The 22,644-nt window shown below is 35.4% G+C and overlaps 3 protein-coding genes across 3 annotated transcripts; 2 read left to right on the top strand and 1 right to left on the bottom strand.

The window, feature by feature from the left end:
• The first annotated feature begins 4,928 nt into the window (after positions 1-4,928).
• LOC111483432 lies at positions 4,929-5,635 on the top strand. Its single transcript, XM_023129654.1, has one exon. It carries the CDS (start codon positions 4,970-4,972, stop codon positions 5,546-5,548), a length of 579 nt encoding a protein of 192 aa, XP_022985422.1. The 5' UTR covers positions 4,929-4,969; the 3' UTR covers positions 5,549-5,635.
• Positions 5,636-5,754: 119 nt separating this feature from the next.
• Positions 5,755-8,153, bottom strand: LOC111483419 (uncharacterized protein MAL13P1.336-like). Its single transcript, XM_023129641.1, has 5 exons — positions 7,084-8,153; positions 6,884-6,984; positions 6,334-6,417; positions 6,146-6,256; positions 5,755-6,056 (listed from the first exon to the last, which is right to left on the bottom strand). The coding sequence occupies exons 1-5, from the start codon at positions 7,850-7,852 to the stop codon at positions 6,015-6,017; spliced, it is 1,107 nt and encodes a 368-aa protein (XP_022985409.1). The 5' UTR covers positions 7,853-8,153; the 3' UTR covers positions 5,755-6,014.
• Positions 8,154-16,958: 8,805 nt separating this feature from the next.
• On the top strand, positions 16,959-20,815 carry LOC111483404 (auxin response factor 9-like). The gene is made up of 14 exons (XM_023129610.1): positions 16,959-17,503; positions 17,577-17,692; positions 17,786-17,881; positions 17,980-18,036; positions 18,114-18,266; positions 18,361-18,445; positions 18,565-18,655; positions 18,743-18,907; positions 19,003-19,116; positions 19,211-19,283; positions 19,374-19,521; positions 19,608-20,230; positions 20,327-20,514; positions 20,598-20,815. Exons 1-14 carry the CDS (start codon positions 17,473-17,475, stop codon positions 20,734-20,736), a joined length of 2,079 nt encoding a protein of 692 aa, XP_022985378.1. The 5' UTR covers positions 16,959-17,472; the 3' UTR covers positions 20,737-20,815.
• Positions 20,816-22,644: the final 1,829 nt, after the last annotated feature.

Below are 22,644 nucleotides of genomic sequence, written 5' to 3'. Positions count from 1 at the left end.
AAGATATCTCTAATTAGGTGTGGTGATTCATTTTATGTTGTTTTGTATCTGTTTTCAGCATTTCTTTTCTAACTTTTTAGGTTAAATTACAAGTTGAGTTTATAAATTGTGTATATATAGTGAAGTGAAAAAGCTCAAGCCCACTAGGAGATATTGTCCTCTTCGGGATTTACCTTTCGGACTTTTCTTCAAAGTTTTTAAAACGCGTCTACTTGGAAGATTTATGTATTAACATAGTAGTAGAAAGAGTACCATGCTGCGTTTAGACTTCAAACAGTTTAGCTTTAACCATGTTAATGGTCCCACATTATTGGTTGATAGAGAATCAAAGTGAATTTACCAATGAATCACAAAATGCTATGGTTTTTCAATATCATTTCTTCATTTTGTCCGAAGTAATTCGCGGGGATTATGCACCTTTTTGTAGTTATAACAAAACAAAGTACAGTTGATTGTATCCAACTCATTCTTGAAACAACTTATTCCTGAAATAAACAACTCGCACACACTTCCTTTCCAAAATAAATCAATACATCAAGCATTCTTTTCTACAAACCTACACCTTTATAAGGAATGTTTTGTTCTCACTCCAACCGATGTGAGATCTCACAATCCATCTCTTTTGGGGCCAATATTCTCGAGATCCAACGTCCTTACTGGCATACTACCTCGTGTCCACCCTCCTTCAAGACTCAACCTCCTCGCAAGCACATCATCCGGTATCTGGCTCTGATACCATTTGTAACCAAAAAAGGCCGAGGGGCAAAATAGACATTTTACCCCTCAGCCCATCATAGGGGTCTTGAGGGTACTCGACCAGAAGAAGAGTGAGAGAGAAGGATTGAGAGAAAGTTTGAGAGAGAAAACTGAATAGCCGGAGTTTTTCGTCGGAGAGTTGCCGACGGAATCCATTCCCTACTAAGACCTACACTCTGGAGCCCTTCTTGGAGTGAAGTAAGAACTCGTGTTGAGATTTCCTCCTCCTTCATCAAGATTTCGAACTATACTATTCAGATCCGAGATCTTTGTTTGGGAGTAGAGTGTTTAAGTTTACTACGTTCATCCAGGGAAGATCCGCCACTGATTTTGGTGAGGAAATCGGACGCAACGTCGAGATCTGAGAACCTTTCAAGAACGGTAAGAATGTTATCGGACCTCTTTTCGACGCTCATAACTCATCGTATGACTAAGTAAAAAACCAAGAAAAAATATTGGCAGTAGGTTGTAGTATGATCTAAAACTTTGTTGAAGAAACCAGTTCTGTCTGGATTAAGAATCGAGAGATAGGAAAGAACCCCGGAAAACTAATCGGAAATCCACCGGCCACGTGTCAACCGGCTAGAGGACTGCGTGCGCCAATCACCTTTGGAAACGCGTCGGACGCCGTCTGGGAAAACGCGGCTCCAGCTCTCCTGCGACACGCGTCCCCGGCTTCACAACCCGACTCGCCCCCGTCGGCTGACCTGATACCCGCGCGGAGAACCGAGCCGACGACCCGCGGTCCACCCGAACCACTGCTTCCAACCCGAACCCGCGATTCGTGACTGCAGAAAACTCTGGGCGCGCGACACTCGCTCGTGGAACCTGCGAGTGGTTGCTCCCCTGCGCGTGGCTGGCGCGTGGAAGCGCGTGTAAGCCGATTTTCTTCTGTTTTCCCTATTTTTCTCCTGATTCCAATCCTAACTCCATTTTGTATGAAATAGGACCTAATTGAGGAAAAATTACCACCTTTCGATACGCCAAGTGTGTGGAAATGCTACGTAAGGGCACGCATCGTCCAAGTAAGTCACCACACGGAATTCTAGGAAGTAATACTTGTAGGAGTCGCTTGGAATGCATGCATGCTAGTTTAATTACATTAGGTCGAAACTTCCCGTGATTGTTTGTAGGTATTCGATTGTTAAAAGTAGGGTGTATTGTGTGAATTACTACGAGGATTACCTGAGTATTGTTATACTTTAAGTTTCCGCTTGCTATGTATATGGATATTCTATGCTGAATGGATGATGGAAATTTGTGAAATCTGCGCTCCGGGAGTTGATGGACAATATCACCCCATTGAGCTTGTATGTTTACCTTGCATGAAAATTGTACGATGATGTTGGATGGCAATTATGTACTTACCCAGTTGATTTTCATGGCCCACTTGTATGATTAAGTCTAGGGATTTATGGTTTGAGTAACATGATACTAAGAACAGACTTGAGCCCTCTCCTAGAAACATAAGAAACTACCACGGTAAACAAACTGCACTAGGGAACCCTTAAGTTAACTGTGTACGATTGGTGATAATGTTTCGTGGGAGACCAGGGGGTTCCTGATCAGGACTCATCTACTCTAAAGCTGTTTTAGCATGGGAAATGAGAGACCCACGTTGGAACGGACCATTTAGCTGGATGGGAATGGGGGAGGTAGCCCTCCCCGAATAATGGGGGATTATCGTGGACTAGGGGGTTGCAGCTCACTTCCTAGATATGATATCAGGTAGTCTCATAGCCATGCCAAGGTAGCTACTCGAAGAGTACCAATCAAGCACAGAATGACATAAGGGAACTCTTAGGGTATAAATGATAGGACGAAGCAACCCCAAGGAGCTAAAACCTAATCTAGATGTACAAAAGTCAAGGAAAGAGATCGTGAGAGTTTGTCGTAATTGGAATGCGATGAGAGCCTACAAGTAGGAGGCTTACTGAGTATAATTCTTATACTCATTTTGGTTATACTTTTTTTTTTTTTTCAGGTACGTGAGGCGTTGAGTCAAGAGAGGGCGCGTTGATCGATGAGGGTAGTCACAGAGGAAGCGTGTCCCGGGGCGTCAGTCTAGTCTACTGAATAGTATACTTGGTCTTTCATGTTTCTTCTCTTGTTTTTACCTAGGCACATGTCTTTTTAGTAATGAAACGTTTTTCTTACGAAATGAATGAAATTCTTTTGAGATAAATGTTTTTCCTTGAATTTCTCGTTTATACATTATGTGTCATATTTCATGTTAGTCACGGCTTGAAATTATGTATTTCGAGTCGTGACAAATTTGGTATCAGAGCACCAGGACATAGGTACTGACAGCTCAAGTCCACCACTAGTAAATGTTGTCTTTTCCTTGGGTTTTCCCTTTGAGTTTTCCTTTGTCTTCGGTTTTTGCACCCATATAAAGAATGTTTTATTTTTCTCCTCAATCCATATGGGATCTCACATGCAGTTTTTAAACTTAAGTAAGTATATGAAATTTCAAATTTGTGTTAGATAGGTCTTTCAACTTTAAATATTTAAATTTTATCTCTCAATTTTATTTTGGGTCAAACAAATTTTTAATCTTAACAATTTATACCAATTCACATACCAAATTTAAAACTAAACCTGGTTTTATGGTGGGAAGGAGTTGGAACCACTTAATAACTTTTTACTCCCAAAAGGTACGTTAGGCTTTGTTTATATGGTGCGTGGTGACTCCCAAAATTATCAGCTTTATCGACTTTGCTTTAAAAATGTAATTGCGTTTGCTTTAGGGATGCTCACATTCCTTCTTTTTCGTACTTCATTTCAACCCAAACCTTTTATTTATGATCATAAAAGTTCGGTCTCTTTTGGGTTATGCCATCTTTCAAATACCACGTCATGGTAAAAATATGATTCTTTTTCACTCAAAATGTCAGAAAAATTTGAACATTTTCCTAGTAGACACGTTTTAAAAGCGTAAGCTGAAGGCGATACGTAGCAATCTAAACCCGACAATATTTAATAGCGGTGGGCTTGGGTTATTACAGTTGGTGTCAAAGTTAAAAAATCAGGCGGTGTGTCAATAAGGATGTTGGACCCTCAGGGAGGTGGATTGTAGAATCTCACGTCGATTAGAGAGAAAAATAAAACATTTATTTTAAAATTACAAAGATGACACCGACATTAGACCTTCAAAAAAGTAGATTGTGGAATCTTACATCGGTTCTGGTTAATAGGCTAAAACATTTTCGTTAAAATTAGAAATTTGAATTCATTGAACCTACGAAAAAAGTTTAATTGTTATGACAAACAAAGTTAATTTAATATATTATGTGTTGGGAAAAGGAATCAATCAAACGTGAGATTCAACGCAAATTGTCTCATAAAAAACTTTGTCTTTTTTATTAAATTATTATTATTACTTATTAATAATAACCTCCTTTCATTTATGTTGTTTTCCCTCAAAATAAGGCTGTGTTTTTGTCCTACTCCAAACCTTATCTTCTCCCTCCAACGGTCCAAACTCACATGTCTCTCTCTACTCTAAATTGTCTCTTCCTAATTCACTAGCTCTTCGTTTTTTTTCGTCTTAGGTTTTGACATTAATCGATTATTAATCCATCGTTACTGTGTCATTTTGAATAAACAAGCCAACGGTTCGATGGCTGTACAGTTAAGACATCTACTTTTTTAAAAAATTGAAAAGTAATGTAGTAATTATTGTATAAAATTTAGAAGGTTACATAGAACATGCCACAATTGTGTCTCTTAACTTAATTTTTGTTTGTGGGTATGTGAGTATGATCGATTTTACTTCTACATTTGGGCTACAACAATTGGGTATCAGAGCTCTTTGGTGGTGCCATTTGGGCACAACAAGTAGTATCATAGTATTTGGTTGTGACATTCCGCTACAATAATTGGATATCAAAATATTTCGGTTGTGGCAGTATTAGAACCTTAAAAGTTGTGGTATTATGGCACTGAACATAACATTTATGATGTTTCTTAGAACTATAAAATTAAGTTCGTTGTCGTCATCTATTGGTTAATATTTCAAATATATTAATAAATTCTACTTTTATCTTAAAAATATAACATTAATTAAAATAATTGAAATGAGAATTCCACTGGCATTAAACGGTCCTATGAATTAAATTTTCAAAAAATAAAATTCGAATTTTTACTATAAATAAGACCACTGGAGAGCTCCGTTATTAATGACCTACAAGAAAAGGCGTCGCAAATCGCAATGGGAAACTGTTCTCTGAAAGGAGTGGCCGCCGATTGCGAAAAGCCCATCAGAATCTTAACCGATTCCGGCAACATAATCAACTTCCATGGCCCTAAACAAGTCGATCAAATCCTCAAGAACTATCCTCCCGGCGTCTATGGCGTTTTCCGGCGCCCCAATCTCTCTTCGCCCTTGCCCATTTCGGAGCCCCTCGACGCCGGAAAATCCTACTTTCTCCTCCCGCTTTCCCGAGCCGCGGAGAAAGAGAGGTCCGATGCGGCGGGGGATCTGAGAACTGGGTCGGGGCTAGAAGTGCTTCCGACAGGTGGCGATGGCATTTGGAGGGTCAAATTAGTGATCGATACGAAGCAGTTGGGGGAAATTTTGGCAGAGGATGGGAACACAGAGGCGTTGATTGAGAGGATGAGAGCGGCGGCGGCGACGGCGGCGGTGCAGAGTCCACGGCGGGAGAAGATCGGAGGGTGGAAGCCGACATGGGGGAATTGGTCGAAGTTTTTTCCAATTGATGTTGGAAACAATAATAAAGCACAAATGAAGGATTTTCATTCTGGAAATGGGTGTTTATATGCCACATAAACTCCCCCAAATAAATACTCTTAAGTGTAAATTTTGATGTTTTTATGGAAAAATGCATCTATGTTTATATTTATTTTGTTTCTTAAACGGTTTAAGATATGATTAGGAGTACATTAGTATTAAGATTAACAAATCCATGAACTAAATCGAGTGTGGTATCTCATATTCATTTTGAACTCTGATAACGTGAATTAAACGTTCATCTCTTATAATGGAACCATGCAATATCCATAACTCAAACCCCATATAATACATATTTATTGTTACATTACACTTACGAACCTTTTCCATCTTCAGTTACTCTATCAGACAACACCACACAAACACCAAACACACTTATAGCTTAAACTCACATGATCATGATGATCCTTTCAATCATCATTGTCGTTGTTGGCAATTCTATCGATTAATTCGCATACGAGTACTACGCGTCCTGCCTGACTAGTGTAGGAGCATGTTATGCTGTTCAACAGGATTGTTCTTCAAATATATCCAGCAGAGAGAGTGCCTGCAAGTTTTTCAGAGCCAATATTAGAGTTGTTGAGGTCTTCGGTTAGCTAGCTACAGAATTCATGGTTTTGTTTGCTCTGCAATTACCTCTGGAATGTTGAGTTCGAGACGAAACTTGGGACCGTCGTAATGGTGAAGAATCGGTCTGAAAGAGTCCTCTTCCAGTGGCTCACATATCTTCCTAGTCACAGTTCTGACCTGTTCCAAACAGTTGAGTTTCATCTTAGATCTATGGAAGTGCAAGATTGAAGGAGTAGGTTCTATCCAAACATTACCTGCGCCGGGAAACGAGATTCGCCCGGAGTTTTCTTGTCTTCCCAGGCAGTTGGATCAATGTTTGCCCCTCCAAAGCTTGCAGCCTGAAAACACAGATCATAGACTTAAAAGAAGTAAAACCAAACAGACTAAGAGGAGGTCCATTGTTCCTAACATAGTATCAGAGTCATGTCCTTAACTTAGTTCTGTCAATAGAATCTTCAAATCTCGAACAAAACAGTTGTGAGTCTCAAAGGTGTAGTCAAAAGTGACTAAAGCGTAGAACAAAGGGCGTACTTTGTTCAAAGGCTCCCGAAAAGGAGTCGAGCCTCGATTAAGGAGAGGTTGTTCAAGGGCTTCATAGGCCTCAGGGGAGGCTCTATAGTGTACTTTGTTCGAGGGCAGGATTGTTAGAAGAGGAGTCCCACATTGGCTAATTAAAGAATAATCATAGGTATAAAATAAGGAATACATCTCCCTAGTGAAACCAAAAGCAAAGCAAAGTCACGAGAGCTCATGCTCTCAAAGTGAACAATATCTGGATGGAAGAAGGAGAAGACATGGACATACCTCAAAGATTCCATGGAGTTGGTGGGTAGAATAGTTGTAGAGGAAAATAGGCAGCCCAGGAGTTATGGCCCTGACAGAATCTCTGTATCTTGGAGGCAAACCTACAGCGTTGATCAAACAACAAAATCTTAGAACATCCTACACAACAAAACACAGATACATAAGACTAAGCAAAAACCAAGTTGGATCATTAAACTTACCAAAAAGCTGCCTCTTCAGATTCTCTTGCATTGTATCATTGTTGCAGACAAAGATATATCCACCAATTGTTTCATTTCTGGGCAAAGACTCAGATGGGGGAAGGGTTTTGAACCTCTTGTCCAAACCATTCTTATTACTTTCCTTATTATCATTGCTATTTTCACCATTAATCTTCTTGTTACTGTTCTTCTTCCCATTCTTTCCTCCATTTTCTTCTTCAACCTTCCCACTGTTCTTGTAGTTCTTCACATTTACAAAACCATTACTGTTAAAATTCCCAATTTGTGAGAAAATCCCTTGGTTAAACCCTCCGTTAATACCCTTTTGGGTTCCTCCAACCACTGGATCAACCCCCATATTTGCAGAATTAAGCTTCCAACCATCGTTGAAGCCATTAAAATCAGACCCCTGTGGCTTCAAACTATTCCACCCATTATCAAACACATTGAGTGCATTCTTTTCATACCCAGTTGAACTAAGATTGCTACTGTTATTCCAATTATTAAGATCAGAAGCAACTCTCGGCTTAAAACTATTCCATCCATCATTGAACCGATTGACATCAGAATCACACAGTTTGGGCTTAAAATTATTCACTAAATTTACCTCTCCGCCATTTCGCACATCGAAATTCCTCCTCTCTTCGTGCCTCTTGGAGACATACGAATTGCTCCAGATAGAATCGTTGAGCGACAGGTTCGTAAGATTCCCAGATTGCAGTCGAAGCTGGTCGCTGAATTGCCTAAGCGATTGCGGGTTACTCTCCATTTCTGAACAAACCCACCTCCGAACTTAGCCCCTAACTCAGAGAAATCAAAAACCCAGAGAGTAATACCAAACAAAAGAGATGGGTATTAGGTAAAGGAAGAGGAGATTGCGTGTAGAAGATGAAAAAAGGGCGAATTCAAAGGAAGAAAAAGGCATCAAAATTCAAAAGAAACAAACAAATAGGATAAGAAATCATTAAAGAACGAAGAAGGTTAGAGTGATTAAGCAAATGAGAAAGTGATTATCCCAAAGAACGCGTAGTCAAATGGAAGGGAGTGGCCGTGTGAGGAAATTGAAGAATTCTAGAAAGGGCCGAGACTTTGTGGGTTCGGTGGGAGCAAGGTCGGCCACAGCCACGTGACTCCCATTTTCTGTGTTAGCTTTGACGTGGTCCGTCCGTGACTAGTTAGTTGAGCCTTCACCCGTGACCCTGGTCCGTGACGAAGCAACGCGTATCCCACCAACTAACATGAGTGATTTTGGAGATCACATTACCCATTTAGAATTTTTATAATTAAGCCGCATTTATTAATTAATAATATACAGTAAATATTTGTTTAAAAATTCAAAGAAAATATAAATGAATTAAGTTAAATAATTTAAATGGATAGAAAATCATTTGGTCATAAGCCCAATAAAAATGGAATACTTTGATGAGTTAGGATCCAGAAAAGCCCAATGGGCCCTAACCTTCTCATTCCTGATTACTACTAAAATGGTTAATTAATTAATTTAAAAGGAGGAGAAAAACAGAATGAACGAGTACTAAGTGGGAAAATAAATAAATATATAATGGAAACAAAAAGTTGTCCCCTAAGCTTCTATACGTCCTCTTCTCTTTCTAAGATATAATATTATAGAAATAAATGAGATTAATTAAATTAATGTTAACTTTAGCACCGACATTAATTAAAAAAATAAGAAGGGCAAGAAAAGTAAAAGAAAAGCTAGTTGGGTTGGTGGTGGTTACTGTAGTGGCTGCAGGTGAATGTATGAGCTACCACATGGGCACCCATGCATCATCTCGACGCGCTTATCTCGGTCGTCAATTTACTTATATACCCTTACCTTCTTTTTTCTTTTTTTCTTTTTTTCTTTTTTTCTTTTTTAATTTAATATTTTAATCCCATACAAAAATAAATTAGCCATGACTTGGATTATTTCTAAACAAAAAGATTATTCTGAGAATATTCCCTGTCAAGATTCTCAACAAATTATTGCAATTCTTTATTATATATTTATTCTCTATTTAACAATCTTGCAGAAAAAATTGTCATGATTATTTCCCCTTTTTTTTTAATTTCATAACTTAATTTTTTTTTTTTTAATTTTATTATTATATCCATCAATATCATGGAGTGTGAAATGTCAACCATCCTTGATATACATGGAATAATATTTTTTATGACTCAAAATATTCATGAATTTACATATTTTAAATTTTGATGACATCCGAATAAAAAATATTTATTTTTTAAAGAAATTAATTTATCCGAGGTATCAATACAAAATTAAAACAATTAATTTTTTAATATTCACGAATTAAATAGACGCAAATTAACGAGATCAACTTAATAAACACAAATATTTTATTATAGGGTCGTCCTACAATTCTTACACGATAATAAAGATTATATTATATTGAATTAGAAAAGAAATAACTTGAAAATAACGCAACAAGTTCCCTTATTTTTTTCAATTGGTTTAATTGTTACACAAATTTTTTGGTCAACCTAGGAAAATTTAAGAGTTAAAAATATAAAATAGTGAATTGTCAAATATATAAATAAAAAAAAAAAAAAAAACAATATGACCTTTAAATGACCACAACAAATAAATTAATTTCAAATGCAGAAAACAATATCACAAGTGGTTCTCCAAATTACAATACAAATTTTCACTGTATCTCGCTTTCCTATTATTAACATGCAACCTTATATTGAAGTACTAAGGCCCTCTGGTAGTTCAATATGAAACAGCGGGACCTAAAGTAGGAAGTGAAAACAGAAGCAAAAATGAAGAAGTAATTAGGTCATCGAAAGAACACTTTAGAAATTAAATCGAATAAACCCTTAAAGATTGTGAGGTAGTAGATATGGCATTTACCTAATTTTGAGCACTACAGTTCGTCACCCCATAAATTAGGGTTTCCTCACCCATCTTTATCCTTTTAGATTCACTAATAACATCAAATTAAATAGGCATTAAAAAGTTTGACTAATTACAAAATTTTCCAACTTAAGGTTGACCAATCTAAATGATTTTGGTTTTGCTTTTCTTTAATTTCTTGTCTTTTGTATATTGCTTTTTTTCTTTATTACATGTTTGCCATCCTCAAATCTTTTTCCAAATTCTTGCTTTGTGAGGGTTGCTAATTTGGATACACGTGTGCCAAATATTTTCCTTACCCTTTGTCTTTTTAATTAATAATTTATTTATCCAATAACAATACATTTAAATTAAATAAAAAATTATATATAGCACAATGGAGCATAATTTTTATTAATAATATGATTAAAAAAAAATCCTCCACTTCATCAAATTGGATTATTAATGGCTAATTTTCCATTTTCCCATGATTATTTCCACTTGATTTCCATCCCTTAATCAAATTTTACATTATGGAATTGCAATTGAAAATCTTAACCAAGATCATTACTTTTTTTAAATTTATTTCTTTCCATTATTATTTTTAAATAAAAAGGAATTCTATTAAATATTATCATATTTTATTGTTAAGCAATTTATTTGATTTGATGGTTCACAAATAACTAATTAAAGAAAAGCCCATTGAGCGTACAATTCTCCTTACTCTACTCCTGGTTGTACTCAATTGTGCCCTTGTTTTTTTAAATGAAATATTTGGATTTATTTATCACATGTGACTTCCAGTTGGCTTATATATATATATATATATATGTAATTAAAAAAGAAAAAAGATGAATTGAAACAACTTATTTGAATATTATGGAAATTTTGAATGAATTATCCTTAGCAAATACGACGTCGTTCTTAATGCAATGAAATAATATTCCACAAATAAAAAAAATCTCGAGGAAGAATATTGCATTTCAATAATTAAAAACAAAATTTAGATTAAATTAATCCAAATTTTTAGATTTGCATTTATTTAACTATAAAATTTAAATATTAAAAAAATTCAAAAAACCGGTAATCAAATTGATGATTAAATTTATAAAGATGATGTCGTTTTTCTAACGAATAGATGACGTAGTTTTGTAGTAAATTTAAATAATAATCTATAAAATATTTTAATTGTATAATATAATAATTTTGTGAGTTGTGCGTGTTTTAACAAAGAACAAATGATGTCGTTCGATAATAAACCTAAAAAATAACTTAATAAAATTATTTTAATTACATAGCGTAACGTATTAATAATTTATAAATAAAAAGGAAAAAAAATAAAAAAAAAAGGTGTGTGTAGGAGTGGTCCTTTGTGCAGGCGTAGGGCAAAGGAGGAAAGACAGAACAAGTTGGAATGGTGTCCACATGGGGAAGCTGCAAACAATATTTATAACACATCCCAATAATGCTATTAAATTTAATTAATTGTTTATTTATTTATTTATTTTCATTGTTTCTTTAAAACTTAATTGCATTTAATTATTCCTTTTTAGAGCCTTATAAATTCCCACGGTGGGGTCGCCTTCGAACTCGGGTGGATCAAGTACATCATCTCTATGATTATCATCCTCGCAATTACTTCCAAATCAATCATAGCCGTCCGATTCTCTTTTTATTTGGTCACATGCATTTTTCATCTTCCATCATTATTTAAGGTTTAAGCACTTCACTAATCATTGTATCAATCATCATTATTCATCTCATCTTTTCTCTACCTAAACTACCCTCCTTTCTTGCTAAATTCATCAAAATAACTCCTAAAAATTTTTTAATTATTTTTATTCTTAATTTTAGAAGGATATGATTTCTTTTAAAAATAACCTATTTCAAAAGTACCCATCAATATTTAAAAATTTTAAAAAAAATTCTACCGTTAATACTATATTTAAAAAAGTATATACATTAAGTTTTAAAAGTAGCATTAATATTCGTTACTTTCATAAAAAAAATTAAAAAATTATCGTCAATATATGGACAAAAACTGTCTATCAACATCCCATAAATTATGTCCAAATTTTTTAACCTATCTTTAACAATAAAAGTATTTTTTTTAATTAAAGATATTTTTGAAGTTGGTAAAAAAATTCAAATATATTTTTGAAATTGTTTTAAAAAATTAAGAATATTAATTTAATTTTTAAAAACCCTAACCGTATTTTTTTAACTTAAAAGATAATATTGAAAATTTAAAGATATTTTTTCAATTTATTTAAATTTAAGAATATTTTTTAAAATTTTGAATAGAATTATTTTAAAATACAAAGTTTAAAGTATATTTTTATTAATTTAGCTCGAACATGAGCATCTCATTCATTTTGTATGAGAATAATTATTATTATTTTTTTTTTTTTTTACCTCTAGTTTTTAAAAGCATCAATTTAACTATTAATATTTTCAATAATAAAATTACATTCTTATTTTGTATTGAATTCACCATCTATCTATCTATTATTATTATTATTATTTCGATAATCCTTTAATTACCTCAACCAAAAAGTAGCATTATCTCCTTTTAGGGCTATAAAAGTGTAATTTGGGTGAATAATAAATAAATAAATAAATAAATAAATAAATAAATAAATAAATAAAGAGAAATAGACCCCAACCCTTGAATAGAGGCAAGGGACAGCTTATAATATTTAATTATTAGCATAATAATGGACACGTGTCAGAATATTAAAGTAGAGCTTAAGAAATAACTATCTGGTGCCCTAATTATGTAGAGGTACAGCCAACACAACACATTACCATATCTTTATTGGCTTGTCCTAACCATAGTCCATCTTCTTCTCCATTACAATTAAAATAAAATTAAACTTTATAAACCTTTTTTCTCTTTTTAAAATTTTTAAATTAAAAAAATTAAACTTTGGTTATACAAATGCTTATCCATTACCACTAAACATCATTCTTAAAAGAGTGTAATCACGAACGTGGGCTCTACAAATACTGTTTAAATTATTTTTCAAATCTAAGATTAGAGTCATATTATTGAGGTTTAAATCCTAATTATTGTATCAATTTACATCGAATCTTATTGTTTGTGTCAAATTACTTTTCGATTCTTTATTGTAATGGTCTCTGATGAATAACTGAAATTAAATATAATCGAAAAAGGACTACGTAAGCTTAAATTGATTGTAATATCCATAATAGAGGAATAAGATAATGGAAAAGGCTTGTAGTGTGATTTAAATCATGTACGTGATTCAATCGTCTTCTTGGGTTTGCTCTATCTCGAAAGAGCTTGAGAAAACAAAGAAGCAAGAAGGTTGAAAGTGTTCGCTTCTCTGCTCTTAGAGATAGGAGAGAGGTTGGTCCAGTGTTCTCGCTGGCACACGACTCGGTGTCCACCCCCCTTAAACCTTTCTTGCAATTGTAACAATCTCAATAGGACACTGGGTCGTGTGTCAGTGAGGACGCTAGGCTCTAAAGATGGTGGATTGTAAAACATTTTTTATAAGGACGTGGAAACCTTTCTCTAGAAAACACATTTTAAAACCTTGAGGGAAAATCTAAAGAGGACAATATCTACTAGCAGTGAGGTTGGACTGTTACAAAGCGTCGATGATCTATGTTCTTTAACAGTTTTAGAGAAGGCTACTAAACGGGACGAAGCCCAAAAGAAAGCTATAAATGGAACGATAATTTCACGAGCTTTTGGTCAAAAGGCTTATAAATTAAATGATATTCAAAAGAAACTAGAAACAAAAAAATGTAAACAAATTTACAACAAATGCACCACAATTTGTAAATAAATAAATAAATAAATAAAACAAAATTTCCTTGTAATTTCTTAGAATCTTCCTTAAAAAACATTTTAATTTGGTTTACTTATAATTTAGGTCGCAAACATGATGTTTAAAAGACAATTATTCCAAAGTCAAAACTCTTTATGAACAATAATGAAAAAAAAAATTGAAAAAAGAAAAAGAAAAATATTCTACAAATAAATTGAATCACAATATACAAAATTAATTACAGCGGGATCATCTTGATATGTTTTGATAGAATGAAATCCCTTTTAAAGATATCGTTCTACAAACCTTTTTGAACGAGAATATTTTTTTATTTTGTAAAATATATATATATATATATATATATATATATATATAATTTTTAACCCAACAAATTTCGAGTCATATAAATTAAGTTGAGGGACGCGAATAAAAAAAATGTAACCGTATCGATTCATATTGAGTAAGATAGTTAATGTTTTTGTCCGAGTAAATATGGTAGGTACAATAAAGTAGTTAACCGTAAATATAAAGGAGTCAAGATAAAGTCACTGATGACAATTTAAATAAATAAAACGCGCGAACCTGAAGACATTAGGTTAAATAGCTTATATACATTGAACTGTAACCGCGTCAATCTATATTGGGTAATTAGTTCATAAAGGCATCGAAAATTCAAATAAATTGCGTAAGATACACGGTAATATTTTTAAATATTTAATGTTAAAAAAATCAAAATTTTGAGACAGTTTACTTTTAATAACTATTTATTTCTACGGTTATCTTCCTAAATAAATATTTGAATTTTTAATCCAATTCATAGACGGACGTAAGCTTCATTTAAAAAAGGAAATGTTTCAAACACCTGAAGCCTACTTCGAGCAGATATTATTTTATTTGAACTTTTCTTTGGTAGGGGGAGGTTTTCAATGTGAGATCTCACAATCCAATCCTTCGGGGCCTAATGTTCTTGTTGGCACACCGCTTGGTGTTACCCTTTCAAGGCTTAACATCTTTGCTAGTACACCGCCGAATATCCACCCGAATGAGAGGTTTCCATACCCTTATAAAAAATGACTCGTTCGCCTCTCCAACTTATTATTATTTTTTATTTCTTTTATAATTCTCGATAAATAGTTTAGTTTGGAAATTAGTATATAAAATAGCAAATGTGAACTAAAAACAGGCATTAGACCCACTCCTACAGAAATTTTAGTTAAAAAGTGTATATTGAATGTGAAAAATGTGGAATTCCACTTATTTTTGTCCCATAAAAATAAAACATTAAAAAATAAAATATTAATTTTTTATTGAAAAAAAAAAAAGGAAGAAGAAGAAATTTGTGGAAGGCATCTTGAATAGGTATAAATATATAATATCTTAGGGGACACAAAGTTTGGTTAATGTGTTAGAAGATGCGAAGGGGAATAATAGAAACCTTTCATTTAATTAATCTAATTAAACTTTAAAGGGTTCTTTGAAGATAAAAGGAATAACCAAATAATTACTTTCAATTCAAATCCTTTTTATTTCTTGTTCGTAATTACTGGAACATTTGTATTACTTTGTTGATTAAATATCTTAAATAAAAAATAGTTATTTAAAATGAAGGAAAGTCGCGATTCGGAAGTGGGACCGAGGTGACAGGGAAAGGGCATTTATGATAATATAGGAGGGAGTATATCCTAGACGGAACGTAATAATTAATATTTTTGGGAGATGGAAATTTCCCAATAAAACAGAACATGTGCTGACGTGTAGAGAGCAGGACCACCCAACTGGTGGCAGATTATCTGGGATTGGGAAGGAAAAATAATTGGTCAAAGAGAGGAGAAAAAATTATGAATTATCCCCACGTTTACACGTGGGACCCATGTAAAGTGGAGTGGCATATTCAGCAATTATGACCACACATCAAGGTCAAACTTACAATAATAAGCATCTGACAACAAGAAAGGCAGGGGAGAAATAAAGAAAAACAACCCAACATAAATAGAATATAAAAAAAACAAAATAATATGTATTAATTACTAAAACGGAAAATATATAAATATATAAATAAATAAATAAATAAAGCCTTTTAAATTTTCCTGCCGGGTTAACCCGAGCCAACGTTGTTGCCTGCTTCGAAGCAGACAACGAAAGGGAACGGCAACAGCTAACGGTGACGTCCCTGTCTCCTCCTCTCAATTTAACTCTCCCGTTAACTTCCACCACACGCATCTCTATGTCTTTTCCGTACTCTCTACGTTTATTTTCATTTAATTTCTTTTTTCTTTTAAATCGTCGCCGGCCGTTATTACACGGCAGCTGTCGCCGTAAACCGTTTTCTTTGCCCCCCAACCCCCACCATTCTTCTACCTCTAGTTTGCCTCACCCCTCCCCTTGGGTTACAATCTAACCATGGTTCTTTTCTTTTCGAATGGCCAATCACAATTCTCGAATTAAAAATTTATAATAATATAAAAATATTCTCCATAAAATATTCAATTCAAGAGTACACTCAATATAGAATTGCTCGAACCAAAAAAGAAATGTGTTCATTGTTAGTATATGTGGGAAATTCCATTGAAAATTAGTGGATGATTTTGATATTACGTTCGCATGCTAAATCAATAATATATAAATAATTAATTGAGCTTCAAAGAAACGCAACAAAAATAGTAATAATAATAATAACAACATGTCATGCATTGGTTAAGTTAGCGTAGACAAATCAATAATCATATACTTCCATAATAAAAGACTAAATAAAAGTTTTTATAGCCCAACAAAACAAATACAAGTATTTACACGAACTTTCAAATTGTCAAATAGTTTCATTGATTTAAGCAATGTTAGACATAGTCGTTTACTGGTTAAAATTTTTTATGGTATTGATAGGGCTCATGCCAAATTGTCCTATTTGGACTTTCCCTAGATTTTTAAAATGATGAGAGGCTTCCACACCATTACATGTAGTGTTTCATTCTCCTATGTAATCTTTGGTTGTCTTACAAAAGACACGTTGAGGTAGACTTGTTCAAAGGGTTGAAATCAAAATTGAAATAAAAAAAAACAGAGGAAAATGTATAGGATTTTTCAAATTAAAAGAGGTGGGAGGGGGTGGGTTGATTCCATGAATACCCAAAAGAAAAAAACTTGAGAAAAAACAATAGTGTAAATTGATATCATGTTTATTCTCCTCACAACAAAATAATGGATTGCGACTCTGTTTATTAGAAAATAGAAAGAAAATGAAAAAGGGAAGTAGAGAGAGAAAGAGAGGAGAGAGAAGAGGGAGCTGAAGCAGGAAGGCACCGGTATAATAGGAAGGGGGGGAAGGTTTTTTTGGCATTCTCTGTAACGGCGTTTTTTCCCGGATTCCAAAGAGATAAAAACAAGAGAGAGAGAGAGAGAGAGAGAGGAGAGAACAAGGCGAGAGTAGAAGAGAAGCAAAAGCGGGTTTTAGAGCTCTTCCAAAAACGGTTCTGTAACGGCAGCCAAAGGCGGGGGAAGGGGCGGCTACTGCTGGAGCGTTACAGTTTTCATCATCATCTTCTCCTCCTTCTTCTTCTTCTTCTTCTTCTTCTTGCTGGGAAATCTATAAAATCGCCATTAACCTTCATTTCTGGTTATAATTAGAGGCGGGTTTATGCGTATTTTGCTATTAGCAGCGGCGGCGGCGGCGGCTCTGTTTTCGGATTACCTTCGTTTTCTGTTGTTGACTTGTGGGGGACGCGGGAAGGTTCAATAATGGCTAATCGGGGAGGAGGGTCGTCTCAAGGTAACTTCAAATGGGTCGTTCCTGTTTCCTCTTCTTAAACCTTCTTCTTCTCTGAAAATTTCTGGTTTCTCAGGTGGGGGAGGAGATGGACTGTACACCGAGCTTTGGAAGGCATCGGCTGGGCCTCTTGTGGAAGTTCCTCGAGTTAATGACAAGGTTTTCTACTTCCCTCAAGGCCACATGGAACAGGTAACTTTTCAGATCGAGCTCTGTTTCTGGATTTTTAGGGTTGTTTTTGTTATTTCCTTTCTGGGTTTGATTGAAAAATGTTGGTTCATATAGTTGGAGGCATCTCCAAATCATGAACTGAATCAGAAACAACCCTTGTTTAAACTTTCCTCCAAAATTCTCTGCCGTGTTGTTGATGTTCGCCTGCTGGTAACTTCTCTTCTTAATCCTCTGTTCTTGTCTGTTTCTTTGTTTGATTAGGCCTCTAGATATAAGCCACTTTGTTTGATCTTGTCTTGAAATTTTAGGCTGAGCAGGAAACAGATGAGGTTTATGCACAGATAACTTTAATGCCTGATTCAAATGTAAGAACTGTTTGTTAGTTTTGGACAAACAAACGTGAGTTTTAGACCCTTTTTACTAATATTGGATTGCTGTTCAGCAAGAGGAACCTACAAACCCTGATCCTTCGCCACCAGAGTGTCGAAAACCGAAAGTCCATTCATTTTGCAAGGTCTTGACTGCTTCTGATACTAGCACCCATGGAGGATTCTCCGTGCTTCGTAAACACGCCACGGAATGCCTGCCTCCATTGGTAATTCTCCTTCACCGAGTTGTCTTTTCCTTTTTGTAAACACGCCACGGAATATCAATATGTTTTCTGATTTTCTCGTGTGAATGTTCCTCAGGATATGACCCAACAGACCCCAACTCAAGAACTTGTAGCCAAAGATCTTCATGGTTACGAGTGGCGATTCAAGCATATCTTTAGGGGTGAGTCCTCTCTTCATATGTTTATGAACAGTTATAGCTCGAGCATATAGCCAATTTCAATTCAATTTGTGTCCATTTTTCGATTTATAATAGAAAATCTTCGCTATGATGGACTACAGGTCAACCACGAAGGCATTTGCTAACGACGGGATGGAGCACGTTTGTTACTTCGAAAAGACTAGTTGCTGGTGATTCTTTTGTGTTCTTGAGGTATATCTCGAGTTTCCTTTTGTAGATGTTCGTCGGTAGGGGGAGGTTATGATTTATCTGTTAACTCATTATGAAATGGTTTCTTAGAGGGGAAAATGGGGAATTACGAGTCGGAGTGAGGCGTCTTGCTCGCCAACAAACCAGCATGCCTTCATCTGTGATTTCAAGTGACAGCATGCACTTAGGAGTGCTTGCTACTGCCTCTCACGCCGTGTCAACTCTAACTCGCTTTGTTGTCTATTATAAGCCAAGGTGATATGAATTTTTTTTTTCTATGTACTTCCGTGTTATTCGATCAAGATGTTCATGCTGTCTGTTTGTTTCTATTTCGTGTCGGTTGATACCAGGGCGAGCCAGTTTATCGTCAGCTTGAATAAGTACATCGAAGCAATGAACAGGAAGTTCTTAGTTGGGATGAGATTCAAGATGAGATTCGAGGGAGAGGAGTCTCCCGAGAGAAGGTAGTTTGAAAATAACATGCTGCGATGCGTTTTCGCCTTCTTTTTTGCATGAGCGTTATCACTTACTCTTGTTTTACTCGTTCTATACGACCAGGTTTTCGGGTACCATTGTCGGAGTTGACGACATATCTCCTCACTGGCCCAATTCGAAATGGCAATCGCTAAGAGTAAAGTCTTCATCTGGAATCCCGAGTCTTACTCCCACATCGTTCCTTTAACAAACCCGATTTCTGATTGTATTATCTCTTTCTTTCCAGATTCAATGGGATGAACTTGCATCTATTCCTCGACCTGATAGAGTTTCGCCATGGGAGATTGAACCTTTTGTGGCGCCTACGTCCCCGAGCATTCCGCAATCGGTTTCGGTAAAGAATAAAAGGCTTCGGCCTCCACTTGACATTCCAGGTATTGCTGAGAGTTACCTATTGCTTCTTTTGGCTGTGGGAGGAGTTAGAAATGAGTTATTGGCTAATCGTGACGTTTTTATTCAGATTCTGATAATTCAACCGTAACAACTCTACGACATCCAGGATCAACTCAATCACATGACGATAGGGCACAGCTTAGCATTGCTGCGTCTGAAATGAAACGATTTGAAAATCACGCAACGTGGAATTACAAGCAAACTGATGTTAGCAGCATTGGGAATTCTGTATCAAGGACCCCAAAGGAGGGCTCTTGGTTAGCTTCCCCAAATGGGAGTGTTTCGCAGCATCGATTACAGAATTTGACAGATGACCGAAACAGCAGTTATGTTTGGTCAACCGTCTTCTCGGGAGCGCCAGTAGCACAGTCGACATGTCGAGCTCCACACCCATCTAATCCAAAGAGCAGCGACCAAGTTAACGATCTTGGGGAAAAGGGGAGGAAAACTGAGGTGGCTCCAAGCTGTCGCTTGTTCGGGATCGATATCATCGGTCATTCTAAGAGCCCAGTTCCACCCGAAATGGCTGCTGATCAACCGATTAGCGCACCAAATGAAATCACTGATGCAGAGCAGAACTCAGACCAGCCAAAGGCTTCTAAAGAAAGAAAATTAGGACTTTTACAAGTACCTCCTAAAGAGATCCAGCACAAGCAGAGCAGCTCGACCAACAGCCGAAGTCGTACCAAGGTGAGACTATACGAGATCTATATACAGATTACTCATGTTTAGAACTTTTTGGGTGTGCCCTAATTTATCGACTTGTTGGTCGTCGATACATTGAAGGTTCAAATGCAGGGGATGGCTGTCGGACGTGCTGTGGACCTTACGATGTTGGAAGGGTATGGCCAACTCATTGACGAACTGGAAAAGATGTTCGATATCAAGGGAGAACTTCACCCACGTGATAAGTGGGAGATTGTCTTCACAGACGACGAAGGAGATACAATGCTCATGGGCGATTACCCGTGGCAGTAAGTCATACACCACCAACCACATTGTTTGACTCAACGATATCGGTTGCGTAACGCTCGTATGGTTTTACACAATCTTGCAGGGAATTCTGTAACATGGTGAGAAGAATATATATATGGTCGAGTCAGGATGTGAAGATGATGAATTCGGTTAGCAAACTCACAATGTCTGCAATGGAATGCGATGGAACGGTAATAACCTCGGAGTCGGCCGACAGCTGAAGCTCGAAGTACATCGCTTCGGAAACTTAAATAATCTTTTGGGTTAGTCTTTTGTTGTTTGTCTATGAAAAAAAAAGAACAAAAAAACGAAGAAAAACACAGAACAAAGAAACATGAGAGAATCTTTGTCTCATTTCCAAGAAGCTTTTGGAGGAGAGGTAAAGATTAGAATTTGGAAAACTTTGTTGAAATTAATGATGAGTGGGTCAGAAAATGTAGAGCTTATGCTTCTTCTATTTATGTAAATATAATACCCATTTTGTCAAATCTTAAACTTTTATTCTCCGTGACGAGTCGGTTGGTTCGGATTGAATCTTAATCAAATCCGACTCTAAATCAATGACCCATAAGTTCAAAATGGGCAACATTTAAAAGGTATCGAACTTTTTAAAATAGGCTTGGTTTCGAATTTACATGGAATGAACGACGGGTCTAACTTTGAATTGAATTACATCATTGATGTTTATGTTGTTGATATTAAAAGGAAGATTTCTTGTGATATTATCGAATATAATTTGACTAACCATTCTAAAGAATAAATGTATTATTTATAGAAAGAATACGATGAATATAATATATTAAAAATGAATGTGACAGCTCATATTAGAGAATAGTGGGAAGAATGATGATAATAAATAATTAAATAAATAATAAGGGATTAAAGGAGAATCATTAATGATTTCTTCCATAATCCATAATTAAACTCATTGCTTTGAACTTCATCTTTTCCACTCATTCATTCATTAAGTGCTCCAACAAACCAAATTCCCAATGGGAATAATATTTATTTATTATTTTATTTCTCCAAAGGAAACCTTAAAATTTGTGGATGGGCTCAACTCAACCCATTCTTTATTATTTTCTTTTAATATTTTAATTTTTGTTTTTATGAATTTTTATTTTATTATTCTAATTTATAATTCATTAATCAGAGTAAACTTGAGTGCTTAATAATTAAAAGAACATTTAAATGATGATGAGAGGTGAATCAATAGTTATATTATATTATAGCTAACAAAAACTAATGTGAATTTAGTATTAATAAAAATTAAATTATTTAAAAATGTTTGAAATTTATTATTAATTTAAATAATCATAGGATATATATACAGGAAAGAGGTTTCCTATAAGAGGGATTTAGTCTCTTCACCTGCCACAGCGAAAATCAAAATGACGACGGAACTATGGGCGGCGCCACCTGACCGTCTCCACCGTCACTACTTAACTCCACCGAATCCCCTCGTTCCACTGCCGCTTTCAACTGCCTCTTCACGGCTGTCGACGTGAGTGTGGTGAACTCGGCACTGTCGGTGATATCTCCGCCTTGACTCTCTTAGATACATCCCAACCTTGGGCCTTTGTCGGTCCATCTTCTTATGGGCCTTTGTTGGTCCATCTTCTTATGGGCCTTTTATGGGCCGTATCGGCCCATAATTCTTATTGGCCTTGTCGGTCCATCATTCTTATGGCCTTTGTCGGTCCATCATTCTTATGGGCCTTGTCGGTCCATCATTCTTATGGCCTTTGTCGGTCCATCATTCTTATGGGCCTTGTCGGTCCATCAGTCTTATGGGCCTCTGTTGTGCTCACTATGTCTTTGGGTCCATTCCAATGACTGTCCCTATGCCCTCCTCACCTGGCTCTCATCTATGGCATATCCATTTTCCTAAAGGGCAATTTCGTAAATTTACTTTTCCATATCACAAAGAAATAATGAAACACCTAAAACTCATTCCTTAATGAATTTTGATCATATGGAGTTGTTTGGTTTATATAATGGATCTTTATGGAATGACTTTTTAAGTTTTTTTTATTTTATTTTAAATAAAGTGGAAAAATGTTTGCATTTAAGCAATCAAAAATATTATAGATAGTAAAAAAAAAAAAAAAAAAAAAAAAAAAAAAAAA

This window comes from Cucurbita maxima, unplaced genomic scaffold (genome assembly GCF_002738345.1).
Source record: "Cucurbita maxima cultivar Rimu unplaced genomic scaffold, Cmax_1.0 Cma_Scf00008, whole genome shotgun sequence".
Taxonomy (NCBI): Eukaryota; Viridiplantae; Streptophyta; class Magnoliopsida; order Cucurbitales; family Cucurbitaceae; genus Cucurbita; species Cucurbita maxima.
The sequence above is the reverse complement of the archived record's forward strand: the minus strand, read 5'-3'. Positions and strand labels throughout refer to the sequence as shown.